This window comes from Leptomonas pyrrhocoris (genome assembly GCF_001293395.1).
Source record: "Leptomonas pyrrhocoris isolate H10 chromosome Unknown, whole genome shotgun sequence".
NCBI classification, from domain to species: domain Eukaryota; phylum Euglenozoa; class Kinetoplastea; order Trypanosomatida; family Trypanosomatidae; genus Leptomonas; species Leptomonas pyrrhocoris.
The window spans coordinates 155841-173506 of record NW_015438389.1 but is presented as its reverse complement, the minus strand read 5'-3'; the positions used below and the strand labels follow the sequence as shown (position 1 = coordinate 173506).

At 60.2% G+C, this 17666-nt stretch overlaps 5 protein-coding genes across 13 annotated transcripts; all 5 read right to left on the bottom strand.

The window, feature by feature from the left end:
• Nucleotides 1-192: 192 nt before the first annotated feature.
• ABB37_09651 (putative mitochondrial Mitochondrial processing peptide beta subunit) lies at nucleotides 193-1800 on the bottom strand (the record flags this gene model as incomplete). Of its 3 annotated transcripts, none has more annotated exons than XM_015809256.1 (1): nucleotides 193-1800. In XM_015809256.1, exon 1 carries the CDS (start codon nucleotides 1681-1683, stop codon nucleotides 193-195), a length of 1491 nt encoding a protein of 496 aa, XP_015652192.1. In that variant the 5' UTR covers nucleotides 1684-1800. The 3 variants fall into 3 exon arrangements, with proteins under 3 accessions (XP_015652192.1, XP_015652193.1, XP_015652194.1); XM_015809257.1 differs by having other exon boundaries at nucleotides 193-1792; XM_015809258.1 differs by having other exon boundaries at nucleotides 193-1736.
• Nucleotides 1801-2496: 696 nt separating this feature from the next.
• Nucleotides 2497-5906, bottom strand: ABB37_09650 (putative mitochondrial HSP70-like protein; the record flags this gene model as incomplete). Of its 2 annotated transcripts, none has more annotated exons than XM_015809254.1 (1): nucleotides 2497-5906. In XM_015809254.1, exon 1 carries the CDS (start codon nucleotides 5656-5658, stop codon nucleotides 2497-2499), a length of 3162 nt encoding a protein of 1053 aa, XP_015652190.1. In that variant the 5' UTR covers nucleotides 5659-5906. The 2 variants fall into 2 exon arrangements, with proteins under 2 accessions (XP_015652190.1, XP_015652191.1); XM_015809255.1 differs by having other exon boundaries at nucleotides 2497-5895.
• Nucleotides 5907-6620: 714 nt separating this feature from the next.
• On the bottom strand, nucleotides 6621-11687 carry ABB37_09649 (hypothetical protein; the record flags this gene model as incomplete). Its single annotated transcript, XM_015809253.1, has 1 exon — nucleotides 6621-11687. Exon 1 carries the CDS (start codon nucleotides 10062-10064, stop codon nucleotides 6621-6623), a length of 3444 nt encoding a protein of 1147 aa, XP_015652189.1. The 5' UTR covers nucleotides 10065-11687.
• A 436-nt stretch (nucleotides 11688-12123) lies between these two features.
• Nucleotides 12124-15120, bottom strand: ABB37_09648 (hypothetical protein). 5 transcript variants are annotated; one of them, XM_015809248.1, is made up of 1 exon: nucleotides 12124-15120. In XM_015809248.1, exon 1 carries the CDS (start codon nucleotides 14745-14747, stop codon nucleotides 12936-12938), a length of 1812 nt encoding a protein of 603 aa, XP_015652184.1. In that variant the 5' UTR covers nucleotides 14748-15120; the 3' UTR covers nucleotides 12124-12935. The 5 variants fall into 5 exon arrangements, with proteins under 5 accessions (XP_015652184.1, XP_015652185.1, XP_015652186.1 ...); XM_015809249.1 differs by having other exon boundaries at nucleotides 12124-15103; XM_015809250.1 differs by having other exon boundaries at nucleotides 12124-15078.
• Nucleotides 15121-15958: 838 nt separating this feature from the next.
• On the bottom strand, nucleotides 15959-17637 carry ABB37_09647 (Dna-damage inducible protein DDI1-like protein; the record flags this gene model as incomplete). 2 transcript variants are annotated; one of them, XM_015809246.1, is made up of 1 exon in its annotated part: nucleotides 15959-17637. In XM_015809246.1, exon 1 carries the CDS (start codon nucleotides 17525-17527, stop codon nucleotides 15959-15961), a length of 1569 nt encoding a protein of 522 aa, XP_015652182.1. In that variant the 5' UTR covers nucleotides 17528-17637. The 2 variants fall into 2 exon arrangements, with proteins under 2 accessions (XP_015652182.1, XP_015652183.1); XM_015809247.1 differs by having other exon boundaries at nucleotides 15959-17594.
• Nucleotides 17638-17666: the final 29 nt, after the last annotated feature.

Here is a 17666-nt window from a genome sequence, read left to right as displayed (position 1 = left end):
TATATATATATATATATATATATATAGAGGTAGTGTAAATCGGAAGCCCCCCTCTCCAAAAACGACTCGCTGCTATCCAGCACACACACACACACACACACACACACACACAGAGAAAAAGAAGGCAAGCAACCGGCAGTCAATGAGCAAAGGCGCTGTTTCATTGCCGTCTTTCTCCTCCTCTGAGCTGGATTACAGCGGACAGGCGCGAGCGTCCGCAGGGAACTGCGCCGGCGTCAGCTGCGGCGTCACGATGTTCGACACCACGGACAGCGGGTCATACTTGGGCAGCGTGCTGCTCGCCCCAATGCTCGACACCGTCGGCTGCACCGCGCTAAAGTACTTGGCCGCCGCCGCGCGCAGCGACTCCGGCGTGACCGCGTCCACGTGCTCGAAGACCTCCTGCAGCGGCACCCGACGCCCAAAGTGAATCATCTGCCGCCCCAGATCCTCCGCGCTGTTCGTCGTGCTGTCGCGCATCATGAGCACCGACGCCTTGAACTCCGCCTTGGCGGCCTCGAGCAGCTCACCGCTCACGCGCGTCGCGCACAGGTCATACAAGGAGCTTAAGATGTAATTCAGCATGATGGTCTGCGCGTCGTCGCGGGCGAAGGCCGGGTCACTGCGGTTGTTGCTCGTGGACATGCGCGCCGTCACCAAGTTGTAGCCGAGCAGCGCCGTTTCCTCGTACGGGGTGTAGAAGGGACGCATCTGCACTAAGTTCGGCACCTTATCCCACGGCACGTTCGGGTTGCGGCGCTGCGCGCTAAACTGGTCAAACTGGCCCTCGCGGAACTGCCCAATGACGTTGTGGATGAGTTGTAGCGGGTAGCTGTCGGCGTGCGAGGCGCCGCAGATGGGAAACGCGACAGCCGTGTTCGCCGTCGCCATCATCTCGTTCCACAACACGGTGTAGCCGCCCTTGTACACGCCCTGCAAGCGCGGCCGATTGTTCGTGGCGGGCAGCGCGCTGAAGTACTTCTCCGCCAGCTGATGCGTCTGCGCAGGCGAGAGGCCACCAGACGAGACAAGGCACATCCGCGGCCCCGTGTAGTGCACCGCCACGTACTCCTCAATCATCGCTTTATTGATGTTCTTCGCGATGTTGTCGACCGGGCCGAGAATGGTCAGCGGCAGCCCGCTCGTTGTCGGATCGTAGGCGGCCTGATGCACGTTATCCATGATCACCTCATCTACCAATTCCTCCACCTCCCGCATCTCCGCCAAAATGGTCGGCCGCTCCATCTCGATATCCTGCCGCCGGTAGCGGCCGTTCTGCAGGAGGTCCGACACCACATCCATCATCTTGTCGACGTCCTTGTTGAAGGCCTTCACGTAGTACGCGGTGCGGTCGCGCGAGGTGTACGCGTTAAAGTGCGCTCCGCGCTGCTCAAAGAGCGTTTCGACGTCCCGCTTCGAGTACTTGTCCGTGCCCTTGAAGTTCATGTGCTCGAGGAAGTGGGCGACGCCGCTGTTGTGGAGGTCCTCGAAGCGGCTGCCCGCGTCGATCCACACGCCCACGGTGGCAAACGGGCAGTCCTTCACGTACTCCGTCGCGACGCGAAATCCGTTCGGTAAGGAGGAGTAGACGATGGGGGTGCAGTGGTCGAGGACCTGCTTGCACAGGGGGTCCTTCATGGTGGTGTTGTGCGGCAGCCGCCGCGAGATGGAACGGCGGAGCATGATGACGAGGAAGGAAACAAAAGGCAATGAAAGGCAACCGCAGCAGATCTTCTGATTCGTTTCGTACGAGAGGACAAATGAAAAATGAATTCGCCGCGCTTTACCAACTTCGGGGCTTCCGTGCAAGTTAGGTGGAGCGAGGGATGGAGGTGAATGGCGCGAAGAGAGAGAGGAAGAGAGAAATATGTAGAAGCCGGAGGGGCACGGGGGGAGGGGAAGGGGGTCCAGCATCGGTTGGGAGGAGAAGAAGCCACGACGGCTGCTGAGTCCGACGGTAGTGTTTGAAAGAGGGTCTGCCGCTTCGTTGTCGCACGCGCGCAGAGTACAGAAGGCGCGTTCTATACAACTTGGGGGCCACCGCATCCCATCGGCGCCGGACACCTACAAGCCAGCGGTCATTCGATTTCAATTTCTGTTCTACAAGTATGTTTGTTGCTGGTCAGTCCATAGTGGCCGTTTGATCCTGCATACTCTCGCTGGGAGAGGACGATGACGACGATGACGACTGGGTAGGAAGAAAAAAAGGAGCTACGCGCTGGTGGAACGATTCATGCGCCAGCCAATTCGCGCGCCTCCATCCATCCGTCCATCTCTCTCTTCTTTAGCTACTCCGCTGGGAGCGCAAGATCTGTTTAATAGCCCGCATCGCCGCCAGACGCTCCTCCAGCGCCGCCACACCGGCCGTCTCGCCGAAGTCGTCCAACCACTCCGCAATCTCCCGCACCGCGTCACGCCACGCCGCCGTCGTCGCGCCGTCTCCGTCTCCTTCCAGCGCCGTCGCTGCCGCTGCCGCGTCCCAAGCCGGCTGCTCCTTTACCCAGATAACCGCACTTTCGATGTCGTTGCGCAGCGTACTGCGTTGCAGGCGAACGTCGTCCATCCGCTGCAGCCGCTGCACCCGTCCGTGTGAGCGCAGCAGCTCCGCGCGGTCCATGTTGTAGCGCAACGGCAACGAAGGCTCAGCATCACCGCGGTGGTGGTGGCCGTCGTGGAAACGTCGTCGCGGGAAGGTGTGACGCGCCGTATGGGCAGGGCCGATACCTTCACTTCGAAAACATCTGACGTGGTCGTGGCGGCGGCAGCGGCGGTGGTGGTGGCCGGCTCGGCGTGCGCACCGGCCTGCTCCTCCTCCTCGTCCACCGACGTCTCTTCCGCTGCTGCGGCGCCGCCGCCTTCGTGTGTCTCGCCTTGATGGGCTGCTTCGCTTGTACCCGCCTCCACACCTTCTGGACGAGAACTGTGCATCCCTTCTGCCGTTGGGAGAGTGGCTGCGGTGGAGTTGACCGGCGTTACCCGATACACCGCCCGGAGGTAGGCGACCGTGCAGTGTGGAATACCGCTGACCGTGGCCGCCGCCTCCACCACGACCTCCGCGCTGTCCAGCTCGACGATGACGCCGCCGCCGCCACCATGACCACGACCAGCAGAGTGCTGACGCTCCACCTGCGCCTTCAACACTTCCTTTGCGTCTGTAATTCCGTCAACAACGTAGGTGCGGACGTAGCAGCTGGGGCAGCCCGCCGCTGCCGGGACGGCCACGACGCGGTCTGCCGGGTCCACGGACGTGCTGTTGTTACCACCGTGGCTGTCTGGCACCTGCGCAGACGCGGCCCGCACCCCTTCGCGGTACGCCTCGTCCACCGCTAACCCAGAGTACAAGGTGACGGTCACGCTGTCACCAACCGCCGGCGCCGATGACGTCATTTTCTGCTTGTGATGGACGACGTCGCCGTGCTGTTGGTCACTTGTCCTATTTGCGCCGTTGTCTTCGGCGCTGTCTGCACCGTCCGTGGCGAGCTGCACTCGCACGCTGCGGGTCGTCGGCACGATCGTCTTGACGGCAGGGAACAGCAGGCGCAGGTGCGCCGTGTCGTCGCCTGCCGTGGACGACGTGACAGCCTTCGGAGCACGACCCGGCTGGCCATCCTCATCATCCGTGCCGTCGGTCTTCTTTGCCTTTACGTTGTGGGAGGAAATGGACACGTACACGGCGCTCGTCAGCCACTCCCGCACCCGATAGCGCGGTACTGATGACGCCCCCCGCAGCTGCAGCGCGTGTGGGGCCGTCGCGATGGACAACAGCGTCGTGCCCAGCACCGCCGCCTCATCACTGTTCAGCGTGCGGTCGACCAGGCTGCCGCCGTCGCGGTAGCCCTCGCTCAGTCGCTGCAGCAGCAGTGGAACGCGCGTGCCACCGCCAATCACCTCGAATCGAGCCAGCGCCCCGACAGTGCCGACAAGTCCGGCCGTCGCGGCGATCGCCTCGTCTCGTAGCGCCACCGCCGCGTCAAAGAGCGCCGCGCACTCCTGCTCAAACGCGCGTCGGGTGTAGCGCAGCGTGAGCACGCCATCAGGGGTCACCGCCGCGACACGCGGTTGCCGCTGCAGTTGCGTCCGTGCCGCTTCACTAAAGCGCGCGGGATCGGCGTGCACGCCATCCAGCGTGATGTGCGCTTCCTGGTTCACCGACAGCATTTCCTTCGCCTTGTGCGCGGCACGCAGGAGGCTGCCGCGCTGCTTTGCTGCGGCTCGCCGCTCCGCCTCCGTCCTGGCGCGGCCAACACCAGCGAGGATGGAGTTCGCGAAGTAGAGCGCGTCCCACTGCGCTGCAATGCACGTATCAAACGCCGCCCCGCCCAGCTGCCGACTCCCCACCAGCGCTTTCAGCTCGATGGCGCCGGCGTACTTCACGCGCTGCGCCACGGCGGACGGCACGGCCGCGTAGCTGTAGACGGCCACCTCCGCCTGCTGACTGCCCATGTCGTAGAGCATGACGTACTGCGTCGTGCCGGGCACGAAGACCTGCTCCGCTTTCATGTATGCAAGTTGCACCGCGGCGCCGGTGGTGCTGTGAACGAGGCGCACGACGCGAAGCCCAACGAGGGCCGCCGCATCGACCAGCGCCTGCCGCTGCGCCACGGTGGAGTGAATGGGGACGGTAAGCGCGGCGTAGCGCGGGACGGCGTGCCCACGCAGTGGTGCGCTATCACGGTCACCACGAGCTGCTGTGTTGTTGAGCAAGTCTATCAGCTGACGCTCCTCGTCTTCGCTCAGCGCGTTGTCCGCTGCATCGGCCTTCTCAGCCATTCGCCGCGCGTAGCCGAACAACATCGCCGTCAGCTCCTCGGCGGAGAAGAAGGAGCCGGCGTCGGCGGAGTCGATGGGGTTGTTGGGGCTGCTGAAGAACGGCACAAATACACCTAAGGCCTGCCGCCGCTGCCGCCACTGTTGTTGCTGCTGGCTGATCGGCTTGACGTGGAAGCTATAGGTTGCGGTCAGCTCATCCGCCGAGATTTGATACGGTGAAGCTGCTGCTGCTGGTTCTGATCCGTTTGCGGTAGAGGTGGCGTTGAAGAGGGTGTAGCCGAGCAGCTGGGCCGGGTCACAGATGACCTGCGTGGGGAAGCGCGGGGCGAGTGCCTGTGCTTGCTCGGCAAACGTACGCTCGAGCTGGTAGTCAGCAGGGTACAGCAGATTGCCCTCGACCGCGGCGTCCGCCTTCGCCTCTTCCGCGTTGGTGATGATGTTGCTGCCGTCGTTCGCCGCAGACCCGGCGGAGGCTTTGAAGTAGCGGAAGGCCACGCAGGGAGGACTTTTGCGGTTTGTCTGGTCGTTCAACACCATCGAAACGACGCCTGTAGTGGCGGTGGTGGTCGTCACCGCCGTCCCTGTGCCGCCTGGCTTCACCACCTGCACCTCCTCTTCCTGGACGCGCCAGGCGCTGATCTTCATGTTCTCGTGGCCGAGGTCAATCGCGATGAGCTCCGCTTCGATGATGGGAGGCGATGATGGCAAGGCCCCTGCCGCTCCCGCCGCCACCGCGACGTCTACGAAAAGAAAACTCTGCCGTCCGTTGCGGCCACCGCTGTCACGCGGTGGGACGGCAGCGAAGAGTAGAAGCAGTGCACAGAGGACACGAAGACAGCGATGCCGCGCACCAGCACAGCCGGACGCGCGTGCGGTGACGGGCTTCATGACGGGGAGGTAGCGATGATGATGATAATGAACAGGAACAGAAAGTGCGGCGGAGAAAATAGAGGAGAAAGATTAAGAAGAAAAGAAAAAAACACGCTTGCTTTAGCTTGGTTTGGGTCGAGTCGGTGTTTTGCGCGGGGGAGCAACCAAGACGAGGCGGCTGAATGGCCGGTGGTGCTCTTACGATACTAACGTGTGTACGTGTGTGTTTGTGTGGGTATTGATGCACGTCGTACTATCGCCGAACTCAAAAAACAGAAATTAATGACGCACCATCACGCAGTGAGAAAAGTTAATAATAAAACGAAGAGAGAAAGAGAGTAGTAGGAGAAGAGATGCAACGGCTCGAGTACAAAATAGGGACATCGAAGAGGATCTATGACGCCTATGGCCGCCTGTGGGCTGCACACGTCAAGGCACTGCTGCCGCGAGATAACGAAGCCAACAAGCGCGCCGGCCACGCTGCTCCAGCAAGTGGACGGGATGTGTGCAACGCGCTGTTCGGGAGCCGAAATGCAGACCAAGAGAGAGACACAGAGACACACACACACACACACACACACACCTCTTCCTTTAAATTCTTATTCTTTTGTTTTGATGACAATTATGTTTAGCGTGCTCTTCGTCAGATGAGTTCTCGGTCTCACAAGCAGCAAGAAAATGACAGACATCAACATAAAATAATAATAATAATAATAAAAACCACGTGCGGAGCCGGCTGTCAGACGCAGGGAGTCAGCACGAGGTACAATCACTCTGTACTACACATCCTTACCTATAAATACAACTACCACTCTTCCTTCTCCATTTATCACTTCTTCGTCGAAGAACAACAACAGGCAACGCTCTGCTAACAAAAGGGAAGAAAACATCCGCTCTCTTTTCGTTCTGCCAGCACAGGACTTCGCGTTCCTTTGCTAGCTCAGAGAATGAGATGGAGAGAGAGAGAGAAGGAAGGCGGCTTACACGCTGCGCTTGCGCCGCACGGCGGACGAATCCCGCGTCAGCGGCTGCGAGAGCGATGTGGACGCGAAGGAGCGATCCAAACTCGCGGACTCCGACACCGGTCTTGTCGCTGCTGCTGCAGCAGCTGCGGCGGTGGACTCTGGCATCTGCTGTGCTACCCACTGGCGTGTCGTCGCGAATCCGTGCACTGTGCACTCGCTGTGCACCGTCGCCGTGTCCGCGCCGTCATCATCATCGTCGTCGTCCTCTTCAAATTCATGTTCGTCCTCTGCCGCATCGCAATTCCTGCCCAACGGGGTCCCACGTCGTAACGGGCGGAGGTGCTGGTGTTGTTGGCGGCGATGCCGGTGCCGAGGTGACGACTCGTTGCTGATGATGCGGTGGGGGCTGCGCGCGGCGTCGTCGTCGTCTCCGCGAGAAGCATCGCTGCGGCTGTCCGCGTCCCCTGCCGGGGCGCTAACGTTGTCGTTGACGTCATCGGTGTCTGAGCCACGCTTCGTGTGTGAGAGCCGGCGGCTCATGAAGGACGAGGAGGTCGCTACGGAGAGATGCGGTCGTGTGTAACTTGTCGGGGACAGCGGCAGTGGATGTGAAAGAGAAGGAGTAGTGGCGCGCTGCGGTGCACCCAACAAGGCGGCTGCACCGATGCTGCCGCTGCTGCGCGTCGAGGCCTGCCCTGAACTGCGCGGTCCACTGACTGGGAGAACACGACGACGACCAACACCACCACCAGCAGCAGCAGCAGCATTACCGCCTCCCTCGTTCCACTGACCCTGTGCGCTGCACTCAGTAGCGCTACAGCTGTAGTTCACAACGTCATTTCCTGCCACGTCGCCGTTTCTGCTGCCGCTGCCGACGCTGACGCTGACGCTGCTGCTGTTGCTGCTGCCACTGCTCATGGAGTGCGGTGTCGCCATCGGTGACGGCGCGGTCGATGCGCGCAGCGACGGATGCAGGCCGCGTTCTCCGGTTCTGCGATGGAGGGCCATCATGATCAGCTGATCCAGTTGCGCCGACATCGCCGTCTGCATGCGTCCGCGGCGACGGCTTTCTGAGCTGAGCAGCAAGCCTCGCTTCTCCACCTCGCGCGCGAGGAGCTGCGGAATGCTATGGGCAACCGGCGATGTCGCGGTCGCGGCGGAGGCGGCCGCCATGGCGGCCATCGACATGCTGCTGCTGCTTAAACAGTGGTCATCGTCGAACGACGCATACGTGCCGCTGACACCGTTGCTTCGCCGGCTGCACGGGGTGTAATACAAGGAAGAGCTGCTGTGCTCTTCGGAGTCACTGAACCCCGCGGTGTGGGCTGCACCGCCCATGAAAGCGGTGGTCGTGGCGTTGGGCCCCCACATGCCCTCGCTGCGCCGCCGCGGAAAGGAGCTGTTCAGTGCGCCACCCGCGAAGGCGGTGCTGCTGACGCCGGACGGGGAGCGGGAGTGGGGGTTGAACATCGCACCGGGCAGCGAGAACGTGTGCGCGTCCATCACGCCACTCGTAGCCGGGCCCGCGTTGGCGTACGAAGACGGAGTTGCGGAACTCTGCAGCTGCGGCGACAAGTTACCCGGCGGTTTGCCAGCCAAGTACTGCGCGACAATACTCTTTCGGCGAGCCTCCCCTCCACCGCCACCGCCACCGCCACCACCGCCAGCGGTAGTCTGTGCACGCGGCGTAGTCATGTTTGAGCTCGCGGTGGGACTATTGCTGTTGTTATCATTGGTGTTGAGGTTGCCCTGTCCAAACGTGCTGCTCACAGAGGAAGGGCCGCTGACATTCAAATTGCTGCTGTCGTGTGCGCTCGCCGAGTTTGTTCGCTGCGGTGTTGGGACGGGTGCCTGTGTGGGCTGCGGTGACTCCTGCGTTGACCCCCGCCCCGCCGCCGCCGGCTTCCCTGTCGACGCGGCATCGGCGTCTCTGCGTTGCCGCTGCTGGCGAAAAAACGCTGCCGCTGATCTTCTCACGCTTTCCCTCTCCTCCGCGGCATCCGCCCTGCCGGAGTCCGCCACCTCGTCGTCGTCGTCATCGGAGCGGACCGCGGCGCGGTCCTCCACCGACAGCGAGTCGGCGCGCACGCCGCCGCCCGCGATCGGCTTCCACGGCGGCAGCGGCGACGCCACGGGCACCGCCGGCTCTCCTGACGGAGAGGTGGATCGCACGTTGCTCGCACTCCGACGCTTCGTGTTGGCGTGGACGTTGACCGTCGAGTCGATCGTAAGCGTCGAGGAGGCGGAGCGCGAGACGCAGGCGGCGCCTCGCACCTCGCGCGGAACGGAGTGGGCCCTGCCCTCGCCTGCATCACCACCGCCACCACCGCCGCCTGCGTCGTCCGCACGCTCACCGTTATTCTTGCCGTTTCTGTGCAGCGGCTGTCGCGTCTTGTGAAGGAGAGACCAACGTAGAAGAACGCGCGACAGCAGCTGCCGTGTCGATTCCCGCTGCATAATATGTGCGACCGCGACAAGGACAGCGTTGGGGCTCCCCGCCGCGGCAGTCGCAGCGGGCGAGAAGGCAAGGACCTCAGCTAAGGAGGCGCCACCCATCGGCGGCGCTGCGGCCTCGTTGGCAGACCGAAAACTGAGAAGGGAGCTCTGGTTATGCAGCGGTTGTCCGTCACTTGGAAGCGCCGCCTTCACCTCTGCAACTGTTGCGGTTGTTGTAGTTGCTGGTGGAGGAGCGGAAGAAGCGGCATTCCCTGGCGTCACTCCACTCGGAGACGATAACGTGCGCGCATGCAGCTGCCGTCGAGCATCACCACCTGTCAGCGCCGCTGCTGCTGCTGCTGCTGCGGCGGCGGCGGTGGTGGAGAAGCTGGAGGTAGCCACGTAACTCATCGCGCGTCGATGCTGCGGAGATACAACAAGCTGGTGTGCAGATGACAGGCTGTATAGCGTGCTGCGCCGCTGCTGCGTCGGTGACTCCGCCGCTGACGACCGCACCGGTGTGGTCGTTGACGCGACGGCGTGTATGTCTGCGACGCCTACCGCTGCTGCTGCTGCTGCTTCCCGCGCTGCTGGTCCGGGCACCCCTACATCACTGCAGCGCGTAGGAGGGTCTGCCGATGTCGTGGCCGTTGGCGACCGAGCAATGGACGCGGCCGATGCCCTGCGTAGCGCGTCCTCGTGTCCTATTGCAACGGATGTCGTCGTCGTCAGGCCCTCGTGCGGGAGTGGCAAAGTTGTGGTCGAGCGCGGGGGCGGCGTACCAGCCGCGTACGTCGCCGCCGCCGCCGAGGTGAAGCGGGGCACATCCACCTGCGTGAAGCTTGTCTGCGACAACAGCTGCTGCGACGGCACGGACGCCATGGCGCTAGACGATGCATTGGACAGGACAGCGGAGGAAGATGGCCGGTAGGGCTCCCGGCGCGGCTTCGCTTCCATGGGGCGGCGTGATACCACCTCCGCGTTCCGCGTGGGCTCAGGCGCGGACGGGGCGTGTTCGGCCATGGTGTGGGAAAGGGTGGCACAATCAAAAGCAAACCGAGCAGCTCCGCAGCCGGAAGGCGGGGAATGAAAGAAGACACGCGAAACGTTGACCTTGCCGCCTTCCCCCCGCCCTCACACACACACACACACACAGCAGACAGAGAAAAGAAAAGAGAATACAAGTCAAATAAATACGAGGGCTACACCAGCTAAGCGAGGAAGAGAGCAAATAACACTTCAGCAGCAACAACGATGCAAATGAGGCGATGAGACGAACAAGTAGCAGTAGTAGAAGTAAACAACAGGACCGGTGAAGTTAACACCTGGAAAGGAAAACAATAATATCTGAGAAAGGAATTAAAAAAAAAAGATGGTAAAGCACCGCCTCAGGGAGAAGTGAGTGTATGCGTGTGTGAGTGGGAGTGAAAGGATGGCCTCTCCTGGCACGCCGACGGCGAGGATGTGAACGCCGACAGCGCCAACGCCAACAAAAAACAGTTTGGTGTCCTCCCTGAACGAGCAATCGATTTTCGTGCAGCAGGAGTAAGAGAAGAAAACAGAGAGAAAGAGAAAAAGCGTAGAGCAGCAACAACAGGCGAGCTCGTTTCAGCAGTGCCCCTGTAAACACCGTAGCGAGAAAATAATATATATATATATATATATATATATGAAAGCGGAAAGCAGATGAACGAGAAGAGAAGAACAGCAGCGGCCTCAAACGAACCGCCACCGCCACCACAATATCTATACAAATGCGGTTTGATCTGCAGCAGAGATGTTGATGCCTCGCTTTGTGGAGGCTGAAGTAAAATGTTCGTGAGGCAAAAAAAAACTGTAAAACTATTTATACAAGAGGAAAGAAGTGGAATGAAAGATCAACAAGGAACACAAAACAGACAAACGAAGCCACCCTGCTTCACCAACAGACACACACATGTAGAAAGAAATTGCGTGATAATAATACTACTAATAACGGAGAACAGCTACGTGCGGTTTTTTTTTCTTTTGATGATCAAAAATACATAGAGTGAAGGGGCGCACACAGAATCGTCGGCACAAGAGGCAAGCCAGGACGAGAGGAGAGATGATCTACACACATATAAATATATATATGTAAATATAAAAGAATAAATATCTGTTCTCTTTTTACTCATACATTCACCGTTTTCCTTTCCCTTTCTCTGCCCTCTCACTCAAAAGGAGAAGAGGAAACAAGCAGCGAGTTCGCCCGTCTCTTCTGTTGCTTCTCCCTCACACTCCCCCACACTCCAGCAACCACAACCAAACACACACACACACGCACGCACACACAGAATATTCCGTGCTCAAGTGTGCACAGCAGCGGATACTTCTTTCTCTTTTTTTCTTTTTTGATAACACGCAGAGGCGAGTTGACGGCGCAGCAGGAGCCGCGTTTGAGCAACGCCTGTCGCCACGCGAGAAGGCGCCCCTGTCTTTTTCGAAAAGCGGCGACAACAACAACAGCCACAAACAAGCGGATCAAACAACGGTCAGAAAGAAGACGTTGCGCGCGTCAGAAGAAGAAGAAACGAAAAAATACAACCCTAATGAAAGAGAAGATGCGTAAGGGAGGGCAGCGTAATGCCGACGCGGCCGCATTCAATCACATCGACGCGTAACCCTCAAAGTACGAAAAAATGTGACAGAAGAAGGGAGAAGGGAGGAGAGGAGGGATAGGAGAACGGTAGGTGAAGGAGAGATAAGCTGCAAGTAAGAAGCATCTTCATGTATATTTATATATTACTATTATTCTTATTTATGATTAGATGTGACACGCCAGCGGCGATTGCCACAGGCTCAAGCGCTCCCCCCCTTTTTTTTTCTATCCCTCTCACAAGGACGGTTCTTGCTCCTTTTCCCTTGTAAACTGCGAAGGAAACGCGGGGTGCAACCTTCAGGCCTGGGAGAAGACACGCGGATGGCATGTCTTCTCCTTCCCTCCCGCTAAAACCAAAATACGTAGTTTACGAGAGACTCACATCACCCGCAATCCCCGGTGAAGATCATCAATAGAACGTCTCCTTCTTTCTCTCTTTAAAATAATTGGCTTGGATATATCTTTGATTCCAGCTGATAGGATCCATTCAAAGGCAACACATAATACACGCTCTAGGAGAGGCAGGGGCTATAGCGAAAGAGGAAGAGATGATGCTGGTGCTGCTGCCGTTGCGCTGCGGCGCCCATGCGACACCTCGACGTGCTACTGACAAGAACACACACTCCACACAGACTGTCGCCTATACATTGGTACAGAAGAACCGCACACACGCACACACACACACTATATATATTCAAAACTATACATGATCGGCATCGCGTCCCCCTCCCCCTCCTCCTCACCTCCCCTCTCGCATACTTCCCGGATAGCGGGGAAAGCGAGGAGCAGGGCAGATCAATTCAAGGGGAGGGGGAGGGGGTAAACGCATTCCAGGAAACTTCTTCTTAAAAAAAAAAAAACAAGAGAGGGAACAAGTGCGGGACTATCGCATGTGTATACATATATATATATACATGTATATGTATATATTTAGGATATGACATATAGCTAAGAAGAGATAAGAAGAGAAAAACATAAACATGAAGAAAAACTTTTGCAGACCAAACCACCAAACCACACACACGCACACACGTGCGTGTCACCACGCACGCCAGACAAGAGCGCAGCCGAGCTTTTTCCCCCTCATACCCCGAAGGAGAAGAGAGAACGCGGGAGAGCGAAGGCCATCAGTGTGAAGGAGCTACGGCCACCACCGGCCCCCCCCGGCACTGTCATATATATTTATCCCCGTACAGTGAACACAGGCAGGGGAGCACCGCTGTCGTGACGCTTCGCGTGCCGTTACGCACGCCCCTCGCCCTCCCCGTTCTTCTCTACCACGTAGACGACTTCGCCGGCCGGGAGGCGTTGTCGCCATCGGCGCCCTGCCCGTAACCGCCATCGCGCGTCATCGTCGCGGAGTACAAGCCATTTTGTTGTCGTTGCCGCGCAGCACTGCCGTTGTCGCTGCGCCGTGCCGCGTGCTTCTGCTCCTCCAGCCGCTTCACACGATTACGATGTGCCGTGCTGTTGCGCATGGACAGCAGCATCGGACTTGGCGGGCGGTACACATTTTGGTTCTTGGGGGAGAAGAAGTCCGCCGTGAGGTCGTCGCCGTTGTTGTCGCCGCTGCCGTTGCCGCTGTTGCGCTGGCTGAATTTCGTCTTGCGCCCGCCGGCATTGGTCCCCGACTTGCGCGGGCGGGAGAGGCGCAGCTGCGAGTGACTGCGCTGCGAGAGAGACGCCAGCCGCGCGGATGCCGTGGCGGCGTTGACTGCGCCGGCGAAGGTGGAGTTATGACCGGCGCCGGCCTCTGGGGACCGCGGCGGCAGCATAAAGCGCGCGCCTCCCCCGCGACGTCCTGCCGCGTCGGATTCGAACTGATCGGGGAAGAGAAACATCCGAACGAGCAGCGCGTGCTCCTCCTCGGAGATGGGCGCGGGCAGCGCCGCCGTCAGCACCGGGGCGCAGGTCGTCACAGTGTTGTGGGCCGCATTCGCTGCGTTGACGGCGCCATCGGCGCGATCGCCGGAGATGGGGAGTCGACCACCACCAGCACCGGCGGCGCCGAGGCGAGGGGACGTGGACCCCGACATGCCCACATCGTTGCCCAACGAGAGTAAACGCGAGCGGCGCAGCGGCGAACCGGTGGACATGTTCGACCAGAGCGACGGGCTCCGCAGCATCGACAGCATGCGTCGGTTCGAGCCACCAGGCGTGAAGGCGGCGTTGCTGCCTCTCCCTTCGATGGACTCACGCTGCTCGGCATCCGCGGAGGCCTGCCGCAGAGCGTTTCCTATCGATGTGGCCGAGCTCCCCTCCGCCGGTGCAGCCCACAAGGCACAGAAGTCGACGTAGTCAAGCATGCCGGAGTGGTGCACATCGACCGTGCGGATCATCGCGTCGATGTCGATGGTCAGGCCGAAGCCGCGCACGACGTCGCGCAGCGTGGCCGCGGCAATCTCGCCGTTGCCGTCCTCCTCGCCGCCGAGCGCGACGAAGGCGCGGAGGGTGTCGTCGTCCCGCCCTCCTGCGCGGGCGGGGCTGCCGCTGAAGGCGGTGTACGTGTGCGAAACACCGATGACAGGAGGAGCCGCCGCCACCGCATTCGTGGAGCCCGCATTCGCACCGTTGAATGGACGCCGCAGGTGGACGCCGACGCCGGCGTTCGCGGAGCCGGTGGTGGCGGTGGTGCCGGCAGCAGTGTTGCTGCTCCGCTGCTGCTGCTGCGCGGAGGAGCTTGCTGCGACTTGGTTCAGCCAGAACTCCTTCTTGTAGAGGCGCAGGTATCGCGTTAGCCCGACCAAGTTGACGCGGTCGCGGGAGGCGCGCAGGACCATCTCCAGTTCCTCCTCGCTCGGGTAGAGGCCGAGATCACCAAGCACGACGCGCAGCTCCAGACCGTTCACGATGTTCTCCCGACCTTCGCCGAGAACGGCGGCGAAGCACTCTTTCACGCGGGCCATCTCGCTCAGGTCCAACTCCGGCAGCTTCGCCAGCGTGGCCTGGAGGTAAGACAGTCGCTCGGGTGTGATGCTGGCGATCGAGGTCGGTGAGCCGGGCATTCCGGGCACCTTCTTCGTTTGGAAGCCGACCACCGCCGCTGACGGCGCCGCGGGCGTCTCGGAAGAGGGAGAGAACGCCATTGAGCTCTTCTTGGCGGTGTGTGTGTGCGAATGCTATCCCTTTTTTCTCTTCGTTTTCAACAATTCCAAGGGAAAAGGGGGGACGGGTTCGAAAAGTGATGTCGTTGCAGTAGTGGTGATGCTGCCGCTTGCTGACGCCGCTTGCTTTTGTCTTCGTACTATGCGGGTGTATCTGTGTGTGTGTGTGTGTCAGCGCAGAGGGGCGAAGAACAAACCAGAAGAGGAGCTGCAGCGAATGCGGTACTAGTACTACTACTACTACTATGCGAAGAGGAGAAAAACAAAAGGAAAGTTGAAGGCCCCGGGAAGAAGAAGCGCAGAATACCGTCCTTCAAGAACAACGAAGAAAGACAGCTGACGGCCGTGGCGCACTCCAGACGGAAAACACAAAAAGCGCACTCAAGCAGGACGGGAATGGGAGGGTGGGAAAAGGCGAATCGAGGAGACGGCGCATGGCAGGGAGGGGAGGGCAGTCGCAGCATCGCTCCAGCGTACCTCGTGCGATGCGAAATGTGAGGGAGAGGGCGGGGGACATGCAGGCGTGAGGGATGCACACACACACACACCAACAGTGCGGAGAACTACCGCGTAGTGTCTTCTTATAAACACCATAATCATAATAATAGTAATGATTAGTAGTTATTATTGTGATGCGTACGTCTTCGTTTGAACAGCAACAAAATGCGCAGAGATGGAAACACTAATAGAGGAGTTCCGCGCGGGGCGGGAGCGAAATAGAAGTAATAGTCAAGAGGACAGTACCGCAGCAACGGAGCCACCGAGAAGCACAGGGAAGGAATGCGCCGCGTGACCACCGCTGCGGCCTTGCTTCTTCATGAGCGCAGAGAGAGAGAGAGAGGGAGGGAGGGAGGGGGAGAAGAGGAGAAAAAGCACATATATAAAAGAGAAGAGTGCCGGACAAACGGGCGACGCTCAACACGGCGAAGACGCGCAGGGAGTGGAGGAGGAACAACACACCAAAGCAACGAGGGTAAAGCACACACACACACACACACCGTCGATGGAGAAGAAAGAAAAGCCGAGGTGCGGGGTGGGGGCGTCATCGTTGCCATCAACTTCTCTCTCTCCCTCTCTCTCTCTCAGACCTAAACGCACATGCACAGCACGAAGGAACAAAACAAAAACGCGCGACAGCTCTCGTCCTTCTTTTCCGCTTTCCTTTCCCGGTCTTCGCCTCATCATTACTTCGTCTACGCAGCATCGAAGTACAGCGCCGCCGCCGCGTCAGCGTCCCAGCCGACCGCCTCCAGTAAGCTCTTCGCCTGCTCCGGGTCCGTGATACCGGTGAAGGACATAAACCCCTCCACTCGCGCCGCCTTTTCAGCTTCGGTCTGCGGCATTCCCGCCGTCTCGTCCGCCGTGACGGGCGACGCGGTGGTGGTGGAGGTGGCGGGAGTATGCACCGGAGCAGGGACGAGCTCCGCAACGGAGACGTCTGAGCCCGACACCGCCGCCGCCGCCGATGCCGCCGCCGCCGCGGGAGACGAGGGCGAGCTTCGTTGCTCGTCAAGATGCTGCGGAAGCGTGCGCGGTACGTCAACATGTCGGTTTGCACAACCACGCTGCTGGCGCTCTTGCTGTTGCTGCCAATGTTCGTCTTCCTCGGCTCCACCGCCACCGCCACCGCTGCCCGCAAACACATCCCCGCCCTCCTCATCCTGCGGATACGGTTCCATCGCCTTCGGTTTGGGAATCTCTCCTTCCGATAGGAACGGGACGTGCGCCTCGTCGATCGTCAGACGGTTGTTCTTGAGATCAATCACCATCTGATGCCGCTTCAGCTGATCCAGTCCGATGATGAGGTCCATGTCTTGGCTTTCCAGCACGGAGAAGGCAAAGGGGATGTACATGCCGGCGATGTTCACGGGCGCCATGTGGATCTGCCCGAGGATGCGCTGCCGACCGACACCGACCGCGAACCCGCTCATGCGCGTATCGAGCAGTCGCATCAGCCCGCACCTCTCCGCCGTGGCGCGATTCAAGATGCTCTTCTGCGCCCCCGAGTCTACGAAGGCCTTGAGGGGAACTTGATTGATTGTACACGGAACGTACAGCATCACCACAGGCGCGAACACCTCCGGTGTGTACTCGAGCGCGTTGGCCAGATTCTCGTCGATCTGCCGCTGATGGATGGCGGCGTAGAGACGCTGCTGCAGCTCAACCTGGGCGGGGGACAGCGCATCGGGGTTGAAGACACTCCCCTCCTCCTGTGCTCCACCAGGGGCAGGGACTGCGACAGTGGTCGCCGGCAACGGCGAAGACTGCTGCTGTGGTTGTGGTGGTGGTGGCTGAGCGGAGGGCGGCGTAGCGGCAGAGGTGCTTCGATTGCTGCCAGCGCTGAACATCTCAAGGATGCGCGCCGCGACGGCGTCGGACGAGTTCGGCGGTGCGCTCCCGCCGCCACTGCTGCTGGTTGTGTTGCTCGTCGCACTCGCAGCAGCAGCGGATGCAGAGGCGGCGGCTGACTGACTCGAGCTAGGCGGGACTACCGCCTGACTGCTAAAGACCAGCGTCTCCACCGTGGCCTCTGCCGCCGTCAGCGTGGCCTGCTGAAGCGTCAGCCGAAGGGACGCGTCCGGGGCGCCGGCGACGACAAAGACCGCCCCGCGAGCGTCATTGCGGATGACGCGCGTGGTGGACCGCAGCTCCGGTCGTACTAGAAAAATTTGCTGCAGAAGCTGCGCAACGGTGGAAGTGGGGGCAAGGGTGAGTCGGCACAGCGTCGCGCCGGCGTCGGCGACGATCACGAACTGAACCATGAAGACCCGCTGAGTACAGAGCAGAGGGAGAGAGAGAGGAGCACCCTGCCTTTCAGAATATCTATCTATATAGTGTTGTCGATTGCAATGTAAGGGCGTGGGAGGAGGCTTTTCACGGCAGCGTACGCACCCATCCCCG